General features: G+C 49.6%; 1 protein-coding gene across 2 annotated transcripts in view; it reads right to left on the bottom strand.

Moving 5' to 3' along the window:
• Window positions 1-1,630: 1,630 nt before the first annotated feature.
• The window catches only part of ATP6V0A1 (ATPase H+ transporting V0 subunit a1), a 62,703-nt gene continuing 41,394 nt past the window's right edge, over window positions 1,631-22,939 (bottom strand). The window contains exons 15-23 of one of the 2 annotated variants that reach the window (XM_044921731.1): window positions 21,600-21,718; window positions 20,701-20,917; window positions 20,216-20,323; window positions 19,312-19,386; window positions 15,357-15,464; window positions 14,356-14,373; window positions 9,306-9,423; window positions 8,820-8,991; window positions 3,037-3,214 (exon numbers count right to left, since the gene is read on the bottom strand). In XM_044921731.1, coding sequence (XP_044777666.1) covers window positions 3,121-3,214; window positions 8,820-8,991; window positions 9,306-9,423; window positions 14,356-14,373; window positions 15,357-15,464; window positions 19,312-19,386; window positions 20,216-20,323; window positions 20,701-20,917; window positions 21,600-21,718 — 1,029 coding nt within the window. In that variant the 3' untranslated portion in view covers window positions 3,037-3,120. Of the gene's footprint in view, window positions 3,215-8,819; window positions 8,992-9,305; window positions 9,424-14,355; window positions 14,374-15,356; window positions 15,465-19,311; window positions 19,387-20,215; window positions 20,324-20,700; window positions 20,918-21,599; window positions 21,719-22,939 lie in introns of both variants that reach the window. The other variant, XM_021681801.1, reaches the window with a different exon arrangement.

Here is a 22,939-nt window from a genome sequence, read left to right as displayed (position 1 = left end):
ATGACCCTGAGATCATGACCTGAGCCGAAATCAAGAGTTGGATGCTCAACTGACTGAGCCACCCAGGCGGCCCTAATCTTTTATTTATTTATTTTTTAAGATTTATTTATTTAAGAGAGAGAGAAAGAGGTGGGGGTGGGGTAGAGGGAGAGGGAGAGAAACTCAAGGAGGCTCTGCGCTGAGTGCTGTGCCTGAGATCAGGACCTGAACTGAAACCAACAGTCGGACGCTTAACCCACTGAGCCACCCAGGCGACCCTCTCTAATCTTTTTATCGCTTTGCTTTTGGTGTTGTATCTAAAAATCATCACCTAGGGCGCCTGGGTGGCTCAGATGGTTAAGCGTCTGCCTACGGCTCAGGTCATGATCCCAGGGTCCTGGGATCGAGTCCCGCATCGGGCTCTCTGCTCCTTGGGAGCCTGCTTCTCCCTCTGCCTCTCTCTCTCTCTCTGTCTCTCATGAATAAATAAATAAAATCTTTAAAAAAAAAAAAAAAAAAAAAATCATCACCTAACCCAAGCTCGCGAAGACATTCTTCTATAATTTCCCCTAGGAATTTTAGTTTTTAGCTTTTACATTTAGGTCTACGACCCATTTTGAGTTAATTTTTATAATACAGTGTGGGGGCTGCAGTCCAAATTTGTTCTTTCGCACGTGGATACCCAGTTGTATAAATACTACTTGTTGAAGACTGTTCTTTCCATGCTGGATTGTCTTGGCCCCTTTGTGGAAGCTCAATCTTCCACAAAGTAAATCTATTTACTTCTGGACTCTCAACTCTATTCCACTGAGTCCAAATATCTATTCCTTATTAAGTCTCCCTTTTGAGTCAGTAACAGAGCAGAGGTTAAAGAGCTCCTCCACCTTAAGTCCCATCCTGGACTGCTCACGCGTGGAGCCAGGTGGGGGTGCCGCACTCAAGGGCCTGTTCCAGGGCAGGTGGCCTGTCGGGGAGGAGAGGGCTCAAGGATAAGGAACATGAAACAGGGGGGTTCCTGCCCCACTCACCCCTCCTGGAGCAGCAGCTGTCAGCCCGCCGCTCCCATTCCTGCGCAGCCCCTGTCCTGGAGGCCCCAGGAGGAATGGGGAGGGAGGGCATGGAGGAAGAATGTGGGTGCCTTACGTGGCAGTCAGGAGGGAGACGGCACCCTCCCTGCCAGCCCCGCCTGCTGGCTCCTCGGCCGCCTGCTGGCTCCTCGGCCGCCTGCCTACCTCAGCACCTCACATTCTCCCGCTGCCCTGTGGAACCCCACGCAGAGCCTCTATTTACACCAAGGCCAAGGGCATCAGGGCTCAAAATATCCAGGCTCCTGAGTCCTGGAAAGCACACTTGGAGAAGAGGGAGAGGCGGATGGGCAGATGCCCAGGCCCCCTCGTGCCCTGCCGTCTCGGTGGGTAGGGCGGGAAAGGAAGAGGAGGAGGGGTCGCCAGGTCCCCTCCCCACCGGAGGCAGTATCTGAGAAGCTGCTGGGCTCGAGGGAGGGGAAGGCGCCCAGGAAACTTGAGAGGTGAGAATTTCACACACTGCCGGCTGCAGCTGTGGCCTGATCACAGGAAAGCAGACGTGCTGGAAGAGGGGCAGGGGCCTGCGACACAGGGGCTGTGGGCACAAGGACAGGCAGCCTCCCTGGTAGGGTCAAGCACACTTTATTCAGCACAGGAATGTGTGAACACAAGGGCCTTGGGCAGGGTTCCTGACAAAGAGCTCTGCTTCAAACCCTGCTGTACCCAGAGCAAAGTCATCATGTAAACCACCGGGCCCAGAGGGGAGGGGGCTCAGCACAGGGTCACACTGGCCAGCACACGGGGAAGCTGGGGTGGGTGGCCCATGCCCAGGAGAGTCCTGAGCAGCTCTAAGTAACTCACTCAGAAAAGCCAGGGTGGGAGGAGGGCGGGGGCCTGGCCCATTCAGGGGATTATCTCCACCACTGGGGGCCCCAGGGTTCAATTTAGTGAAGCAGCCAGGGCTGCTGTGTCAACACATGATTCAAAGGCCCTAAAAGCCATAGCCCTGGGGGTGACAGGAGAGGTGGCCCGTGGGGGTGGGGGTGGGGGTGCAGCTCTCACAACCAGCACACTGCAGCCCTGGCCATTGCCTCCAATCCGCAAAATGTAAATGGCACCAGCCTTCGCTGCCCAGGACCCCACTCCCTTGACTGGGGTCCCCAGTGGAAGTGGGGAGGGGCACGGGAGGGCAGAGAAGGCAGGTCTGCAGGCAGAACCACCCTGGATGACTATGGTCCTGCCCTCAAGACTCATGATTGGGGGTAGGGGAAGGTCTTGGGGTCTGCACCAGGCAAGAGCAACGGTTTGAACCCTCTGCCCAGAGAGCGTGCTTGTGGCGGGGCCCACAGCTTGGCCTGAGAAGCCTCCAACCAGAGGAGGCAGCCCAGGACCTCTCTGCTCGGGTCACTCCCGGCTGTGCTGTTATGCTGGGTACACACAGGGGCAGGGGGAAGGAGGGGATTCTGGGAGGGAGGAGGAGAGGGTGTGGCTAGGGAGGTGGTGCTGGGCACCCTGGGACCCTTGGGAGTGACAGGGAGAAGCGGCGCACGACAGCACAGCTGGGTCCAGCTGAATTCCTGATTAACAACTGTTCTGAAGACCAGAGGGGATGGGCAGAGGACAGACATGCCACCTTCCTGGAACTACCCCTGCTAACCCAAGAATGGGGCGTGTTAAAGAGCACCCCTGCCCCCAACCAGTAACTAGAGTGGCAGGAAAAGGGGGGCTCAAAGTCTGGGTGTGGATGGTGACAGCACTCCTTCCGTGGGCTTTGGGCTCAAATGTAAAATGCACAAACTTTTTCATCACCGGGGGACAGAGAAGGGGCTGTCTCTGGCTGGACGGAGGCTGAGGGGGCAAGGCCGGTGCCTAGTGGGTGTAAGTGACAGCCAGAGCCCGGCTTCTCTCTACACTACACATGAAGGTGGCTGTGGCAGGGGACTCAGGGAGGGACGGATCTATCTAAATGACTCACAGGCAGCTGGGGGAGGGGTGGCGGGGATGACACAAACGCCCCGATATCCAGGGAACACAACCAACAGGCAAGAGGAGCACAGGTAACCACTGTGCAGGGAGTGGGGAGGGCAGCCTGCCGGCACACAGCCCCACGACGGGCTCACTCGTCAAACTTCCCTTCCCGAATGTGCTCGAAGGAGAAGGGTAGGAACTTGAAACCGGTTCCGCTGTAGAATTTATTCTGGAACTCCACCCTGGGGAAAGGGAAAAGGAGTGTCATCATTCCACAGAATCCTTTTGGGATTTCACAGTGGGCTAGAAAGATGCTCTGACTCTCCTCCCCAAGGCCTCGCTTTCCTAGCTGAGCTTGGGAAAGCAGCTTGGCCTTCTGCCACCCACCCACCCACCCAGCCCAGAGCTTGGCCTAGTTCCCACAGCGCACACAAGCCCTGCTTCTGAAGGCATGAGTGCCGCATAGCTCCTCCCTGGTTTGTCCTCAGTTCCTGCTCCTTCCTCCTGAGCACAGTGTGTTTATGCAAAACTCTTTGTCTAGCCATGTGCAAAAGAAGTGCCCTCGGTTTGAGTCTCTAAGGGCAATGTAGAGACTATCCACTGGACTCCCGCCGGGGCTCAGGGGCTTGAGGCCGAACTCTCAGGGAAGCCCCTGGGCAGCAGCGAGCTCAGCGCCAGGGACTCTGGCAAGTGCCCTTGTTTTCTAGTTTGTTTCTTTTCCTTGCAGGAGGAAGGAGAAGGGAGGGTTTTGAGTAAACACTGGAGGCTTTGGGGAGGAAATTCCCAGGAAAGGGGCGTGGGGGGGAGGGGGAGTCTTCTCCAAGTAATGGCAAAAATATTCTCCAACTACAAAAACATCTGAGAACGAATTCTTCTCTCAGGGGCTGAAAGGAAAAGCAGAGCTTCACCTCCCTTCCCAGGCAGCCCAGCATCCACCGCTGACGGTCTCCCTGGGGCCCTTTCCAACTCTGAGGGGCAGGAAGACAGCACTCCTGGAAGCAGAGCTGGGCTGCAGGCTACACTTCCCCCTGCATGCTCCCTGGATGGCTGCCCAGCAACCAAACCACCACCAAATATGGGCAGAAAAATGCTTGATTCAGAGGATAAAAAAGCCAAGGAGAGCTGCCCTGAGGAATGGTTTCCACTCAGCGCTGAGTGACCCTGGGGACGCCAGGACAGAAGGACAGGCGGGGCTCGGAGCTGGGGCCCGCTGCAGGCAATGGTGCTCATGCAGGGCATGGTGGAAGGACTGTCTGCTTCGGGGGTCAGTCTGTGGTGGCCCTCAGAGGTCCTCAGAGGCCCCGTCAGCCCTGGGGTGCTGGCTGAGGACACTGCAGAGCTGCCGGCTCCACTCCCTGAGGAGAAGAGGTGAACAGAATTTTCTGCGTGGGCGTAAGAACAGGCGGCCTTCTCCTCCCAGCCCCACATTCCAGGGGCTGGGCCAAGGTCCCAAAGCCTCCCAGACTCTGGAGGGGTCCCTGGGCCAAGGGAAAATAGGACCTGGGGGAAGGGGCTTCAAATTGAAGTCAGTCACAGGATTCCTGGCAAAAGCAATTTCAACCCGGGATCTGGACTCATCCACATATCCCAACCCCCTGAGAAGTCCTAGAAGCTACAGCTATTCAGGCCTCCGTTGGGGGAATTAGGTGGGGATGGGGTAGGTTCCTGCCTCTCACCCACTGCTGTCTGGTCCTTCACGTTGAGTAGGCTGTTTGCATATGGCAAGCGCATTTCTGAACAACTGGAAAGAGACTGACACATCCCGTTTGCATTCAACAACATTTATCGAGATGGTGGGCAGGTCATCTTAGGGTCTACTCGGGGTCCAGAACTCTGAGCCCGTGGCTGGCTAATCACACAAACAATTCGAATTCCAAACTGGATGAATGGACTAGAAGCTTCAGAGGTTTTCAGATGCCCGTGGGATCACCATCCTTCTCTTGGCATTCCTCTGTGCGCCTCATCTACCCAGGGGGCCCAGCGGGAAGGAAGGGCTACACGTGTCTGGGATGCAGGTGCATAAATTCTGCCAAGTGAGCCCATGGGCGGTCCCTCTGACACATGGCCTGATACCACCTCTACCACCAGCCACTGCCTGTGGTTAGACTTAGGGTGGCCACCACCACGGACACCTCAGGCATCTCATGGTCAGCCTGACTTCACGCCCCTTCTCGGCTTCACTTACCCCAACCTCCCGGAACAAAGCTGGAAAGCAATCTCCCTATCGGACTGCCCACCCACCCCTCCCTCCCAAGCAGGGAAATGTGTACTTCCTGAGAAAGTACAAACATGAAGTTCTTTGCGCCAGGGCCCTGCTGGGTCCTCTTATTTTAGGAGCCTCCTACACCACCCAGGGAGCCTCCAGGGCTCCGCCGTGCCCCAAGCCACCTCTAGAATTCTATGGTTGTGAGGAGGGTGTCAGGAAATCGGATGGGTTTCTCGGACACCCCTTCCCTTCCAGCTGCGGTACTGGCAAAGGCCACCCAGTGACCCCGAAGGATAAGTGGGAGTCCCCGGAGCACTCACCACTGCTACCTAATAGGAAACCTTATTTCCTTGAGTGAGGGAAGGGTCTCCTCCCTTTCCTGGCGGGGGTGTGAGTGAGAAGAGGCAGTTTTAGGAAGATGATCCTAGACCGAGCTGCTTCTCTGGCCCTTTCTGCCGCTCTCTGAGCAGTCCAGGGCCTGGAACACACATCTGTCTAATGGCCCACATGTCAGGGCAGTGATGGCAGCCAGGAACTACACTTGAGGTGTGCTTTCTTCCGAGCCAGCCGTTCCCGCACCCGTCCTGTGGTAACCTGCTGCGGCGCCACTCCATTCTTTATGACAATATGGTCCCCCCTTCCTTTGGCCCTCAACCAAAGGAGCTGGAGTTTGTGAGTGTGCACATCGACACGTATGTGGAATCTGCTAAGAAGGGATTTAGTTCCTGAAAGTGGGCCAGGGGGCAACAGTCTTTCTACTAAAGTCAGTTTGGTGTCCACAAACTGACAAATCCTATCCCTGCCTTTGCCTTTCCTGAGGAAGAAAAGACAGCTAATTACAGTAGGCAAAAATAGATAGACACATAACTCAGAAGGAGATGAAATCAGCAAGTTGGGACAGTAACCTGTTCACTCTTGTTTTCAAATGTATCACCCACCTCCTTTAGGACCCCACATGAATCTCAGACTAATGGTTTATGTTTGTTACCAAAGCAGACATTGTGGTTCTTGTCCCCACTGAAGACATCCAGAACTTTTATAATGGGGCAGCCCTTGCATCAGGATCAGGAAACCCCAACTGACAGCCAGGGGTAAAGTGACAGGTATGAGGACACCCAGGCTGGACCCCAGGAAAAATAGCAGCAATGTCCCGCAGCCATTTTCGGCAGGACCAGCTGTCCCCAGCCTCACAAGAGGGCCATAACTCAGAATTCCTGCAGACCTGGGGGACAAGAAGGCCCAGGAATCCCTGCAGTGCATCCATATTCGGCCAGGAGGGGGAGCACGAGCACCCGTTTCATTCACCCCCTTTCAGTAAGGGCGATGCTCCAAACGTGCCTCCAACAATGGATTCTGAAAGCCGAACAGTTTCGTGTTTCTCTTCTCCGTGATACCTCTACTACCCAAACCAACCAACCCACAAGTTTGTCTGACGAGCCCATTCCTTGAAAATTACAGGCATTCAGATGTGCTTCCTCCAGGGGGTCTCCCCTCTCTAAACACTAAAAGCAGTTTCTTTACAAGGGACCATGGCCAAGATGCCCTCTCCACAGGGCAGCCCACTTCTAAGCAGGGCGGCTGCGATCTGCACTTGAACAGAGTTTATGATGAGCCGGGGCACTGTGACAGGCACCTGGTATGCACTTTATTTCCTATTTATCACCACAACCATGTTACGTGGATACCATCCTCTCTTCACCTGAGAGAAAGTAAGGTTCAGTGAGGTAAGTGCTCTCCTCTGGGGGTCACCCAGCCAGTGACAGCAGAGATGGAATTTGAACCCAGGTGGGCCTAATTCTGAAGCCTGTTCTCTTGTCGCTCATCAGGTCCTTGGGCTCATTCACGGGGCCGTGGGAAGACACCTTCATTTGAAGGCCACAGGTAAGCCTGAGGGAGACATAATCCTTCTGGCCACAACAAAACATGGCCTCCCAGGCTGCCTCTGCTCACTCTGGAGATTAGGCCCAGGCTCCAGCGACCTTCCTCACTCTGTGGTAAGCCTGGCTCACTGCTCTGACAGTTCTGACCCAGCACCGTGACTGCTCCCCAGCCCGCCCAGGGAGGAGGCTACAGGCTCCCCACTTGGGTTGGGATTCAGGTGGGGTAGTAATTGGCCCCTCGAGCACAGGGCTCAGGAAGACAGAGAAGTGACTAGGGAAGGAAGGAAGAAACAGTGAGTCACCAGAGGCTGGTCACACAGACATTGCCTCATACCAAGTGGCTGAGGAAGTGTGCTGGGGAGAGAGTATGCTGATAAGCTGAGAACAGGGTGGCGTGCCAGCAGTCTGAGCCACACAGCCGCTCCTAACCTCCTGGCTGGACAGTAGATAAACAACAGCTGGGTGGGGAGGAGGGCAGCAAGGAGGAGGAAGCCAGCCAGAGGACGGGTTATTTTAAAGGAGCTTTTGAGGGAAGAATAAGTCCCAGTTGCGCCCCGCCCTTCCATGCCTCACATTCCCCTCTGTCCATAACAGAGGAATCTTTGAGGGGGCTCAGCATAACCAAGTCAGGAGGAAAACCAAAGATAAGGGGAATGGGGCAGAGGATCCTTGGGTTCAGGTTTAGAAAACGGATGTAACGAGACATTCTACACACTCTCTGATCTTGAGATCATTAGCACCACAGACCATCTCGTTTAGGAGTTCCTAAGGTAGGGTCAGTGAGTTTGTGACCCCCCTAAATGGGTAAAACTACTGGGGGGATGTTTCTCTAGGGAGAGGGCCCAGAGCTTCCAGGGCCACTGGGGTTTGAGACCCAAAAAGAGAGGGAGAATCACAACATAAAGGAGGAAGCAGAGACTCAAAAGAGGGAGGGCTTGAGGTAGAGAAGCCAGATAAAGTACAGGATGCCTAGTTTTTAGTATGAGTATGTCCCATGTACATGTGGGAAATACTTGTACTAAAAAAAAAAATTCACTGTTTATCTGAAATTCAAATTTTACTGGATGTCCTGTAATTTTATTTGCTAAATCTGGCAATCCTACCTTGAGGTCATAGGGTCACTGCCTGGACCAGACCCCACCTCTCCCACCCCCTGGGACTGAGCTAGCTCTCTCCAGGCAGAGCCATTAAAAGCCACAAACTACTTTAAGGAAAACAAACAAATCCAAACCTGCCCTTCTGAAGAAGCTGCTTCAGGGCATGAGCTACACACTATGGAACCAGGAACGCCCCCTACCCACATGGAGTTGCCAGGGCTCCTACCCAAAGACACCGGCACAATGACAGAACAAGGGGGACAAAACTGGGGTACAGTGTGCTCTAGCATCTTCCTGGACTGCAAATCTATTCCAGAGTTGCTTCCATCGCTCTGAAGACAGGAGAAAGTTTATGCCAGAGCTAAAAAACCCCAAACAAACCAACAACCTCAGCAGGTCCATAATCAAGAGCAGTGAAGAAGGCTAAAGGCAGGGAGAGGGAATCTGACAACACCCACCAGAGAATTCTCCCTTGGGGGCTCTGAAGAGTGAGCTGTGCTTTTGTGGAGGTTTCCTGATGCTCACTCCTAATGTAGGTCCTTGGGCATAATGATGTGAATGAAAGCAGACACTTCCTAGTGTCTCCCGATTCTGTACAAGAGCAAAGCTGCCCTCCGAGCAGCTAAGGACACATCCCCAGCCCCCCGAACTCGCTGCCGCTCACCAGTGTAACCGCAGCGCATGGAGGAAGGCCGAGAGGCCCTCCATGATCAGGAGGATGGCCACGGTCAGGGTGGCAAAGGCGGCGAAAATGAAGAACAGCGCCAAACCTCCTGCCAAGCTCTTCACGCTGAGGCCGATGTGGATCACCATGGTCCAAAGCACCTCGGACAGCTCTGGGGAATGCAGAGACGGGACATCCGGTTCAGTTTGGCAAGAGGTGTTGTGGGCCTTCCAGTTTGCTCTGCTGTCCCTCACCTGAACTGTCTGCTGCACCCTGGCTTCCTGCAGCCTTAGGGGGACTACCATGCATATAGCTAACCTGGCGAAGGCGCTGGTCCACCCATTTGGACGTTGTTCTCCCAGGATTCAGGAGTCTGAATAATTCCAGAACCCTTATGTTATTTCCACTCTACTTAAGCCCTACATCTGAGAGAGTGCCCGGAGAAGGGGAAAACCATAATTTTCGACCTGAGAGAAATACACTCACGTGCATGAGCGAGGCTGAGGGCCCAGAGCCGCAGGTAGGAGGCGGTGTTAGAGATGCAGCCCAGGCAGTACTCGATGGTGTGGATGGCCTGGTGGACCATGGTGTCCCCAAAGTCAAACTGTCATGGGAGGAAACCAAAGAGAAGATATAAGGCTGGGAGGGGATGTGTAGATGGTGCTGTGGCCACTTGGTGCTTTGGGCCTGGGTGTGAGCGCCAGCACTAACAGCTACACAGGCCAGGAACCCCCAACGCTGAACTCAGGTTGTGATTTCAGCTATGCTATCCCCAGAAATCTTGCCTGGCTTAGCCCCCAACTGGGACACCCCATTTCCCTTAATTCTCTACATTTTAATGACCTCCATCTTAATGAGATGATTCTCAACCCGTTTGTTTTTTCTTCCCGCTAGGCTGTAAGCTCAAGAGTGGAATGTATGCCGAGTTAAGAGCACTCAGAGAAATGAACTGTCTGGACGCGGGACTCCTAGGGCCCTGCTGCTGGGCCTCCTCCAGCTGACTTCCTCCTTACGGTGCCCGAGGGAAGCGCCCTGCTCTGAGTCAGGAGAGCAGAAGGGCTTTCCCCGGCCATGCTTCAGGTGACAGGCTATCGGGCCAGAAGCTGCCGAGGCAACACTAAGCCTCTACAGCCACTCCACTTATTATTCTTACAACCTGCTGGGAGCAAGATAACTCTTTTTTTTTTTTTTTTGGTGGCTTCTGAGAAGATGACACAGGGAAATTCTGACAAAAATTTTCCAAAATCCTCCAGTTGACTGAGACCACACTGAACATCTATTGTTTTTTTGTTTCTGTTTTTCTTACGCTCCCTTTCTCCCAGCTTTCCTTCCCACATCAAAAACCGTTTCCAGGGGCGCCTGGGTGGCTCAGTCGTTAAGCGTCTGCCTTCGGCTCAGGTCATGATCCCGGGGTCCTGGGATCGAGCCCCGCATCGGGCTCCTTGCTCCGCGGGAAGCCTGCTTCTCCCTCTCCCACTCCCCCTGCTTGTGTTCCCTCTCTCGCTGTGTCTCTGTCAAATAAATAAATAAAATCTTTTTAAAAAACAAACAACAAAACTGTTTCCAGAATAAGGGGGTAGAGCTAGAACAAGCTTGCCGGAGTTCACATGCAGCCCGCTCCAAGCCGGGCTGGGAAGAATTACCGGCATCTCTACAGCGCGCCAGACACACTTCCAGGCCTTCCCCCACCCTGCCAGGTGGAGCAATCAGCTGCCAAAGAACAGGAGGCGGGCCCTTCCTGGGCTCCTCCCACACAGCCGGCCCAGAACCCCAGAAGCACAGGGCCTCCCCGCCTGCCCTGCCTTCAGGTCAGAGTCTGTTTTTCACCAGTTTCTTTCAAGACTCACATGACCACTCCCAAAGGACACCAGAAGTGTTTTTGGAAATTGCATGAGGGCAGGACGAGAGAAGGACCTGGCTGGTAAAGTGCTAACAGCCCAGGCCTCGGGGGTGCGGCCAGGAGGGAGAGAGACCGGCTCCAACACGCCATCTTTGGGCGACTGCCTCAGTTTCCCTCACCTGACCATCTACACTCTGAGTATTTCTGGGCTTTTCTTCTGCAACAGGCTCTTCAAGCCTCCTAGTTACCCTAAAAACTCGTTACCCCAATCCCAACAACGCTGCTAAGAGCTCTTTCCCACCAGTGCTGGCTGTTGCCCCAGGGCCCGTGCTCAGAGGAAGGAAAGGTCCCTGCTCCCAGGAGCACTGGTCTCTGCTCCTAAGAGCTCCACGAAAGCAGGGACTGCTGGGTTTCCTGTAGAACCAGGCCCCTTTCAGCAGTTTCATTCTACCCAGAGTTCTTCCCAGAAGAATGGAGAACACACACAGAGGAAGCCTCCTTTCTGGGTATTACCCACACTCTCTGCACTTTCTCTTCTTCCCAACTTCCTGCTTTGTAACCTTGGGCAAGTTTTCATCTCTATATGATGGGGGAAGACTGTGGTGGGTGAGGAGTTAGGGTGAAATGCAGTCAAGCACGCAGGAGCCTATATCACTGCCTCCGGAGTCAGCTGTGACTGAGGAGGGCAGCTGCAGACTCCTGGTCTACACACTCCTCCAGGTGCGCGGCCCATCCCCTCCCTCACCTCCCGGGCCCTGCCCTCCACCCTCTCTGCCCCACAAACCCGACCTTCCCGGCACCCGCTCCCTTGCCTCCCGGATGTGAGGTCTAACACATTCTGTGTCCTGACTGAGCCCCTGCAGTGTTTCCCACTGTCACCTTTTCCTCCTCCCTCTGTAGACATTCGCCTGCCCTCGGTTTTCCTCCTACCTCCCTGGATGCTCCTTCCCAGTCTCCATCTTGGTTCTTCCTTAAATGCTGGAGGTCCAGCCTCAGCTCTTACACCTCTCCCGCAGCGCGGCCACGCAGGGCTTAGAGGGCCACCCGTAGGAGTGACTCCCAGATGGACACCTTCATCTCCGTGTTGACTGTTTCCAACTAGCCGTGCTACATCTCCTCCTAGTTTACCACAGGCGCTTCAAACTCAGTGCCGCCCAAACTCATTAATCACTCTCCTCTGACCCCACCGGGACCTACTTCTACTCCACGTCCCATGTCTAACAGCGTCATCACTAGGGCCCCAGGCACCCAGGCCTGGAAGTCAATCTTGAATCCTCACTCTCACTGCCTACATTCATTAAGGCCCTGGGACCTGTAGCTCTAACTTCCTTGATCTCATTATCCGTCCCTTCCTTCCCAACTCCCCTGCAAATGCCTCACTTCACTTCAAGCCTCCCAATTCTTTCATGACTCATATCAGACTAGCTGGTCTCCATGCCTCCAGACTGTGACCTCTCCCCAATCCAGTATCCCCTAGAACACCCCCACTAGAGCATTTCAGCCATGTCCTCTGACTGGCTCCTTGCTATCCAAACACTCTACCGCTGCGTACTTGTTTATCCCCAACACGTGATGGGCCCACACGCCTGTCTTTCCGATAACTATACACACTGATGGGTCTGCATTCCCACCCAGTCCCCACAGAGACTCCTGCTTGACTGGACTAAGTTAGCAACAATCTCCTCAGGGAATCACTTCCTGGTCTCCTCTTCTCCACCCCACCCCAGTGCTCGTCAGGTGCCCTCTTTCTGTGTTCCCACAGCATCCTGGGCACACCTTAATCACACCATCTGTCACCCAGACTGTTTCCTCAATTTGGCTGGGAGTTCCTTGGAGGCAAGGGCTATGTTTCTCTTCCTGCAGTTTCTGTAGCACCAGAGTGCTTGGCACATAGAGAGTGAATGAATGAATGAACGGGTGGGATAAAAGAATTAATGGATGGGGGGGGGGGGGGGATGAATGAACAGATGGATGGGTGGGTGGGATGGACAGATGGACAGATGGGTGAGCGGGATGACTGAATGGAGGATGGGTGGGTGGGATGAATGAAAACATGGACGGATAGAATGAGTACACGGATGGACAGGTGGGAAGACCACACCTGATGAGATGACACAGTAGGGAGAGGTGCCACTGACCCTTGCTGAATGGTTACAGCCTTTAAAGATTTCCCAGACGATCAACTGGCCTGGCTCTGGTTTGCAACTGGACTTAGCGCTCCGCAGGGAGAAGGACTACTGCTTCCACCAGGCTGGAATAATGGCCTACATGGGGCATATAGGTTTTCACAGCCAAGCAAAAAGGGGAAGTTCTCGAAGAAGTAGGCTGGACTTAAAAAAAAAAGTTTTGTTTGAAATCTTTAAATAATTCTAACAGTTAATCTAAATCTGGCTATGGAGAACTAGACTGTACATGTGCCTGATAAAGATAAAATGTCATTATTATTTAGGAAGCCACGGGAAGCTGAACCCTTGAGGGAGCGGAGGGGCAGAGACTAGGGAGGCTGAATTACAGTCCGTCTTGTGTGGTTGTCCAAAGACCCTGGGACTTGGCTTACAAATGAGGACCATTCTGACAATGACCATGGCACTGGGTGCTCAACTAGGAAGACACTTGGCAAGAACAGTGTTGTTAGGGGCTGTGTTACTGGGAGAGGGCCGGGCTCCTCACTAACAGGGAACACACTCCCAGCCAGCCCTTCCAGGCAGCTCAACCAGTGACTATGATGAGCAGCTCACAGGAACACAGAGGCTCCTGGATGCCAGCAAAAGAGCCTCTCCAGCCTTCAGGAAGACAGAGCACGGTCTGTTTTTACACAGAACAGCACAGGTTTTCCTGTTCCCATCCCACTGCCCCTTTAGAGAGGACCAGGAAAGGGAAGGGTTCATGGGTCTAGGTATTTTAGAGAAAAGTTTTGGGGAAAGATGCAAACAGTGCAGCAAGGCCTTTAAAAAACCCAATTTAAAATTCGTGTATTGCTAAATGAATTACTGATGAGCTAGAAGGCCTCCTACTCCAAATGTGGCCTGAATAGACAACTTTGTTTCTATCATCTGGTATAATATGAACTCCTGTCACACAGATGGGATTTTCTCTGGGATACATCGGAGAGGCAAAGCCTCCTTTTTGAAAGCTGTCTCCCTCCCACCTGGGTCACAGGGAGGTAGATCTGACTCCAAGTGAGGGCCCAGCAATTCTCACTTCAAGTATCATCAAGCTGATGAGGACGGTAGAAAGAGGTTGGCTGCATCTCAGACAGGGAGGAAGGGTGAGCTTTACTCACAAGCTCTCCGAGGAGCAAGGAGGAAACAGCTACTCCCAGCGGCAGAGCTACCATACCAGACATAACACCACAGGAGAGGAAAGCAAAGACCACTGGGATTTAACCCCCAAGGGGGTCACCTCAAGAATGCCAAAGCAGACATTACTTGTAGCTCCTTTCAAGCCATTCTCAGAGGTATTAGATCAGCAAAGTCAATGAAACAAAGACAGAGGTGACCGACATGAGATGCAGTTAATGGAGATGAGCTTTTTCAGAACACGGGTTCACGAACTGGTTAGAAATGGCCAGTGAGATGCGGGATGCACGGGTGGCATGTGTGGGCCCCCGGCTGCAGCAGGGTCGGCAGACGGATCACAAGGATGGCAAAGAGAAGCCCCAGATAAACATGAAGGCAAAGCCAGCTTGTTTCTTACCACTTCATCCTCGGTAGGCTTGTAAACACAAATTTACACTTAGTGGGAAGCCATGCCACACAGTCACAAGTCACAAGCACAAGGTTATTGACTGTTTCTCGGGAAAACTGTTAATGTTAAATGGGCCTCATGTGTTGGAGGCAGGCCTCCTCAGCATACACAGAAAGCAAACCCAGTGGGATTCAGAGCATTAAGATACATATTTTTTAAAGGCACCCCAACCCTTATAATTTATTTTTTAAAATGTCATACACATAGGGGATGTAGTCAGTCAGACTGAGAAGTTCAGTCACCTGGGTCCCCAACTCCCATTCTATTTGCTTCAAAAAGAATATAACAACAACAACAAAAGAATATAATGAATAGATGACATTCAAAAGTTCAGTTCAGAGGTTTGTGGTGTGAGTGGTCAGGCAAGGGGACTGGATTTTAAAAATCAGCTTGGAGGTGGTGGTTTAAGGAAAAGTCTAATTTGGCCTTACTACTTTTCACTCTCCCTGTAAAAAGTAGGCAAATAACATTTTTAAAAAGCTCAAACAATGTATCTGCAACAGGAGCACATTAGTGGGACAAGACTTTAAAAAGTACCCACGGTTACAGTTCCAACTGGAACCATTCCTGGAAGGGGCAAGGGATGAAGAAGCTGCCCTGAGGGGGCTGTGTTTCTGGTAACAAGAGCAGGGAAGCCTGGGCCCACTCTGCCCTTGGTCCCCAGGAGGACAGTCAGTCACTGAGACTGGCATGCAGAGTACTGCGGGCAACTCAGAATTCCACGAGTTGGGACAAGGGAACACAAGTGCCACGGGCACCCAGGGGGCACCTGGAGTTCACAGCAGGCCCGCTGGAAAAAGCTGTGCTGCCCGAAGAGGCCCAGAAGGCAGGCTGATCACTAGTATTAGCATTTTCATTTTTCAAGAAGACTGGAGGGAGGCCATTACCGCACACAAGACGAGGGCTGCCCCACAAGAGAAGGAGAGGAAGCCCATGCCACTGGATCTTACCTCTTCCGCGTCCTCTGAATGGGTGGAGAGCTGGTCATGCTGAATAATCTCAGCATCCTCCTCTGTCGGTCCGTTGCCCACCCTGATCCCACCAAAGTTGAGAGTTCCCTACACAGATGAACAGAAAGAGTAGAATTTGCCTGGGCTTTAATGTGACATTCTGTGAGGTGGGGAAGGGCGATGGTTAGTGCATACAAACCTCAGAAAAGCATATATTCTAACAACAAAATCAAAACCAACAGCTAAGTAAACACAAACCACTGTCCCCGCCCCAACCACCACCGGCCCAGCCCCAGCCCCTGCATTTACTACCTCAATCTGATCAGTTCTGCCTGCCACACCAGGACGCACCGACCTGGCCTCAGTCAAGGCTAATTGAGATGCCTGCTTGGACAAAAAGCTTCATATGAACAGACTCTTACAATGACTATAACTCTATCTGTAAAGCTGTCAGTGCTCTAAGTTTTTTTAGAACTCAAGATCAGACTTTCTAAGAGGGAGGGGAGCCAAATGACAATGGTGACTATAACCTGGTCGGATACACTTTCAACTGGAACCCAAGAGTTCCAGCAACCTCTCTCAGAAGCGGACCGGGTCTCTGCCCAGGAACAAAGGACTTCCTAGATCAGGGAAGGGAAAAAAAGCTTAATGTGCATCAGCCTATGGCTAGAGAATACGGAGTTTAAAAAAAGAAAAAGAAAAAGAAAAAGAAAAAGGCTCCTTTCCTTCAGTGGAGGACTCTGGAGTGTTAAAACAACTCTTTTACAGGCCTGTGGGCAGATGGTGATTGGGTGCTTGCTTCTTCCCGTTTCCCAGGCATTGTGTTCAACGGGTTCCCCAGAACCAGAATTTTTAAGTCAACCTGACTTGGAAAAGCTTGGCTTAATTGAGGCAAAAGGACTCTGAGTGCAAAAACCAGGCAGAACTGGGGTGAAGTCAGACAAATAGCAGTGAGTGCTAATCTGCCAGAGGGAAAAGGAGCTAAGAAACAGCCCCTAGGCCTACTTCTTATGGTTTCTGATCAGGAAGCCCAAAGGAGGCAAGAGTTTAAAAACTGCTCTCCTGCAAAACGGCCTTCTGGGCAGCAGTACGCGATGTGCCAACAGGTTTGGTCAACTGCCCTGGGGTCCCCACTCACAGCTTCACCTTTTGGTGTGCACCTTCTACCACAGCTTATGGACTACCAGAACTCAGTGTCCGGGCAAAGTCTCTCTCTCCTTGTAGCAGGGGTTCTCCCGTGCTGGTCAGAGAACCAGCTGCATCAGAATCACCTTGAAATTAAATAGAGATTCTCAAATGCTACCTCCAGAAATTATACATTTAGTAGGTCTGGAGTGGGGCTTAGGAAATCTATGTTTAAAAAAAATATTTCCCCAAGTACAAACTATATAATCATTTTTACTGTCTATCAAAATTGAAAATGTAAGCACACACAAAAAAATGCAAGTACCCTTTGAGACTTAGCAGTCCCACTGCTGGGAACATCTATGTTTATGAAATTTTATCAAGGTACACGGACTATGATATTCCCTGCATTCATATCTGTAAAAGCAAAGAACTGGGAACAACCAACACATCCATCAACAAGAGAGTGATTACACAATTTTAGCATATCCAACAGAATGTTCTATGGAATACTAGACAACTATAAAAGAGTGAAACAATCTCCCAGGATACACTAAAAAATTTAAAACCTAATAAATCAAGGGGCAGAAGAGTCAGTTTAAAACACAATTCCTAGTGTGTTTTAAACACATATACATATACATGTACAAACATATATACATATTTATATTAATGGATAATAGATATATGCAGAAAAAATTTGGAAGCAAAATTCCCTTGCCTTTGAGCAGGAGAAGGGGCCTGGGGAGAGGGGGGCTTTCTCTTTCTATACTACTTGCATTCTCTAACCTATTGCTTTAATTTTACTTTTTTGTGTTTTTGTTTTAGTAGGGTTTTAGTAGCCCCAACATGGGGCTTGAACTCACAACCCTGAGATCAAGACATGAGCTGAGATCAAGAGCCAGACGCTTAACCGACTGAGCCACCCAGGTGTCCCCTAATTTTACTTTTTAATGTCAGTAGGGGATTGCCTAGGTCATGGAATTAGGGACCATCTTTATTACTTCTTTTAATACCCTAAGAAACAAACAAATTTAAAGTTTACCAGGTGATTTTGATGTGTAGTCAGATTCGGGAAGCCCTGAGACCCTGGACACCTCCAGGTCATGTGAACCTTACACGTGACAACCCTCAGAAGGTAGACTGCAAGTACAACAAAGGTCACTGGTGACAGGAGAGGACCCCAGCGTACCCTGACATGGGTTACAGGGTCCAGGCAGCCTTCAGGCTTTAAGGCTCCCAAAACAGAAGGTCATTTCTGAAACTTTCCCCAACCAGCAGAGTGAGGGGCAGACAGGTAAATCACCTCCCCAGGCAGACACTAAGAAGTGTCCCTTCAGGACACAGGACATGAGAGTTATAGGAAGGGGGGAAGAGACATATACATCAGCAGAAAAAAGAAAAGAAAAAAGTAAACTGTGATATACCACTTATAGACAACCAAGAGGACATAGAACAGAACACAGATCAATGATCATATCCTCAGCCCTTAGGGTCAAGAATCCAGGACCCTTGTTGTAAAATGACCATCCTGATGCCTTCAGGCTGCTCTCTAGAATCAGATATTTCGCTAAAGAACCAGTGGGGCGAAGAAGACCCTATGAATGTGCAGCTTTCCAGACTGGGGACATTTAATTTGGGAAGTGTCACAGAAGAGGATACCAGAGTTAAAAGCATCAAGACTGATGCATCAGAAGCACATCATAAATATGCTAAGACTAGGAAAAAGAAGAGCACTGGGAAAGAATGTCGATAATGGTATAGTATGTGCTTTGTGGGTTTTTTTTTTTTTTTTTTTAATTTCTCACAGGGAAGGAGAGGGTAAGTCCCTTTTTGAACATAATTAAAAGCAGCAACATTAAATTATCTTCTGATCCAAAATGTCAGCCCTTTAGACTCATTCTAGAAGGATGATTATGGCAGGTTTCTAAGTTTAAAATGATCAGAAACACCTAATGAAGGAAATAGTCATCCATCTGAATATTTCATTTTCTTTTAAAGGAGTATGATGCCACTAGATCACACTAGTAACATGTGTGATCACTGCTGGTGAGATTTTAAAAATCTTATTGATTACCTAGAATAGACTGGGCTAAGTTGGTAACAGTGCATTAAAAGAGTTTGGTTAAAAGATATTTTTAAGGGCAAATACTGAAATGCTTAACATTCAAAGTGCTGTTGCTGAATTATGAGTTGGTATTTAAAGAAGGAAAGATCCAAACAGATGACTTTGCTTACTGCATCAGATGCAGATGGTACATGCGACCCACGCAGACTGGAGGTCTCAGTGGAGCAGCTGAGGACAGGAGGGCTTCTGAGTCTCTCACAACAGAGTAGACATGTATAAGGCCCCACTGGCAGGAGAGAAAGTCATAGCTAAAATGGACCAAATGTCCATGCGTCCCTCCAAAGCAGAAGTTTAAAGAGCAGGGAAATTAATTCAAGAATCACAGGAATGTTCTCACCCCATGCTGAAAAATTATCTAATATATGGTTACAAAAGACAGACATGAAAGTGGATGAGTCCAAGAGCTGCCATCTTGGATTAAGATAATGGGATTCTGAGAGGGTACAACAGTCAAACTGCTTCCATAGACATGACTGTACTTACAGTTTTTAATAGAAACTTAGTAGACCAATGGTAAAGATGACATTAGAATCTATTCATAAGAGGTGGAAATCTTTTGTCATTGTCTTAATGAGTAACAAGGATGTACTTCCCAAGAGCTCACATGTCCCATGCTCTCAATATAACTGAAAAGAATTCTGCTGCACTGTTTGCCACCTCTTTACACAAAATGTGATGGTTTGTCAGTTTTAATTCACTCACTGTTGCAGCCGCTGCTGCCTCTAGTCCCTGCTGGCTCGGGGTTGGGCTGACTGGGGCCTCCACAGGCTGCCCTTCCTGATAGTGAACGGAAGAGAAGAGGAAGGGAGAAAGAAACAAAAGAGGGAAGGAGTGAGGGGGGAGACGGATGGAGGGTACATGGAAGGATGAAGATGGTCAGAAAAGGGAGAAGGAGGGTCTTGTAACTCAGCTGCTCTCAAAAAGGAATCATAATCTAACAGCCGTATGAGAGTCATGCAGTAAGATCTTTTGGGCTTTACTAGCCAGTGTGGTAAGTAAGCATTATTGCACAGCCAGAAATGAAAATTTGGCAACTTAAGTGTGTGTGTGTAGAATTCATAAGCACACATACATTAAGTAAACACAAGTGTATGTGCTGCTTTTTCAAAAGAAAAAAAAAAAAATCAATGCTCTTTAAACCAAATCTTTTTTCCGGATGTCTTGATTGGTGAAAGTATCATGGTCTCATTTTAAAAGAAAATGTCTCAGCGTCAGCCTTGTGGTTGCCCAGGCAAACCACATGAGTGGGTTCACCCACCTGCAGCTCTTACAGCCCTGATTTGGCTGATGCTGCATCTAGGCAGGCCCAGACCTGGACTGTGCTAAGCACAGCATGAGCAAAGCATGACCAGGAAAGGTAGAAACTTATGACTTGTTTCCTCTACCTGAGCTACTCAAAGCTGAATCCAGATGTTCAAACAGCAAGTACATGGGTTTTTTTGTTTTTTAAATTTCAGCAGGTCCAGTGCTCATGCTGGGATATGACACAAGTGCATTTTAAGAGCATATAGACTTATACACGATTCATTATATCTGGTGAGGAATTGCCTTGATCTCAAGGAAAAAAAAAAAATCTAGTAACTTTCAGCAATAAAAGTACACCCACCAAATGCTTCCTCCTCAAATATTGATGGCGAAGGACCAGTGGTTTAAATAGTAGCATCCAAGGTACACACAGTAGCGCAACCACTACCAGGAAACACTGAATTCCTTTCTACAAAGTAAGGACAAGGCACATCACATTAATCAAACACACAGTTTCCAACTCCAGCACAAATTTCCCCCAAACAGTACTTTCTTACTGATGTAGGAATAACACTATCTAGCTTCTCAAAATAATTAGAAGATGTTGTGGCAAAGCCCAGGAATTGTCTCACAGGATGGGAGTTATAAATTCTACCCTTTATGGACACAGGAATTACATTAGATCCTCTGAAGCTAAGGAGGATGGGCTGAATTTAGGTCTGATGTATGGGCTGAAAACTAATACCACAGAAAGAGATTTTTAAAGGCTTTTCCAGAGTCACAGAAATATCCGGCTTCCTGATCTAGGGTAACCACCTAAGACAGTCCACCTCCGGGTTGACACACCTGTCCGGAATACAGCATCGAATTACTAGAGTCCCCGTAGGAAAAGAGAAACATGTTTATGAAATGGATCAGGAGGCTTGGCGCTTTCTCAGATGTATTAGCATTATAGGCTGTCCACTTGTAAAATATAAGGATAACCAAGTAGCCAAACAAAGAGGTCATGAAGATTATTTCAGGAATAAATCCAAAGTAGATATTCAGGGGCTTCTTGAAATAGCTAAAAAGGAAGAGAGAAAAAAAAATGTTAAAGGTGAATAGACCCAGGGGTGCCTGGCTGGCTCAGTCAGTGGAGCCTGGAACTCTTGCTGTCAGGGTTGTGTATTCAGGTCCCACGATGGGCATAGAGCTTACTTAAAAAAAAAAAAAAATGGTGAGCAGACACCCAGGGTCACCCTTACATGAAATGGAGTACTTACTAGATTTCCTACCTACAGCTCCCTCAATTCTGTCTTTATCACTTTAAGAAGTAACAGCCAGAAGCACTGGAGGCCAAAAGAGACAAGCAGGATTAACCATGACTTCCAAACTTCTGGACCTTGAACATCTTGGTACCACCCCCACCAATCTTTTCCCATGAGAAAGAGATTGGAAAATATAGTACATTCTGGAATCACAGTTCATAATTTTATATGAGTTACACATAAAAGAAAAAAAGTAACTCACTCATTTTGATGAAAATGACAAAAGGTTTTTCAAAGATCTTTACTGCAGTTGTGAATTGTTAAGGGACTAATATTAATTAAGCCTCATTTAAGAATATGAGATTTTTATAAAAGCACTTCTTTAACATAGAACGGGGTTCTGAGTTACTTATTCCTCCTCAAAGATGTCATGATTTCTTTAGGCAAAAGCATTACCTAAGCTATGCATGTTCTTGTGACATAAACAGAGCAACTCACGTATGGTTGAAGAGGCTCAAAGTGACTCCAAACATCATGTGGATGATGCCTAGGATAACAGATGTCTTCATTTTAAAGGAGTTGAGAAAGGTCAGTTTATTGGTAGCAATGTTCCAGATCTGTCACAACCCAAGGAAACAAAAAGGCATTACAGAGTTCGTGAATAGGATATTATTATTCACCTATTTTTTTTTTTTTAAGTAAGCTCTACGTCCAACATGGGGTTAAAATCACAACCCTGAGATCAAGAGTTGCATGCTCCACCAGCTGAGCGAGCCAGGCTCTCCTATTCACCTATTTTTTAAAGCTTTTTTTTTAATTATGGAAAGTTCTAAACACAGACTTAAGTAGAGAGGACAGTATAACAAACTCACATTTACCTATGACCCAGGTGAACAATTACCTATTGACTCAAGGTCAATCTTATTTTATCATACAGACAACCTACTCCCCACCTCCGTAGTATTTGGAAGCAAAGTACAGATACCATATCATTTTAGCTGTAAATATTTCAGACTTTTTTTTTTTGAGAGAGAGTGAGCCTGCACGCTGGGGAGGAGGAGGAGAGGGTGGGGAGAAGGGCAGGGGGAGAGACAGAATCTTTTTTTTTTTTTAAGATTTTATTTATTTATTTGAGAGAGACAGCGTGAGAGAGAGCATGAGCAGGGGGGAGGGCAGAGGCAGAGGGAGAAGCAGACTCTCCGCTGAGCAGGGAGCCCGATGCAGGACTTGATTCCAGGACCCAGGGATCACGACCTGAGCTGAAGGCAGATGCTTAACCGACTGAGCCACCCAGGCGCCCGAGAGAGAATCTTAAGCAGGCTCCATGCCCAGCATGGACATGGGGCTCAATCTCATGACCCTGAGGTCATGACCTAAGCTGAAATCAAGAGCAGGATGCTTAACTGCCTGAGCCACCCAGGCGCCACAGCCTGCCCCTCCCCCCCCACTTTTGGGTAAGGACTAATTTTTTTTAAAACATGACTACAATACTGTTATCACTCCCAAAAGCATTAACAACGATTCTTTAATATCATGAAACATATAGTCAGTATTTAAACTTCCCTGATTGTGCCCCAATTTTTTATTATTTATTTATTTTTAAAGATTTTATTTATTTGAGAGAGAGAGAGTGAGAGAGAGACCACAAGCCAGGGAGAGAGGCAGAGGGAGAGGGAGAAGCAGACTCCCCGCTGATTAGGAAGCCCGATGTGGGGCTCGATCCCAGGGTCCTGGGATCGAGCCCTGCATTGGGCTCCCTACTCTGCAGGAAGCCTACTTCTCCCTCTCCCACTCCCCCTGCTTGTGTTCCCTCTCTCGCTGTCTCTCTGTCAAATAAA

This window comes from Neomonachus schauinslandi, chromosome 15 (assembly GCF_002201575.2).
Source record: "Neomonachus schauinslandi chromosome 15, ASM220157v2, whole genome shotgun sequence".
Lineage (NCBI taxonomy): Eukaryota > Metazoa > Chordata > Mammalia > Carnivora > Phocidae > Neomonachus > Neomonachus schauinslandi.
This window is presented reverse-complemented; position numbering and strand designations above follow the sequence as displayed.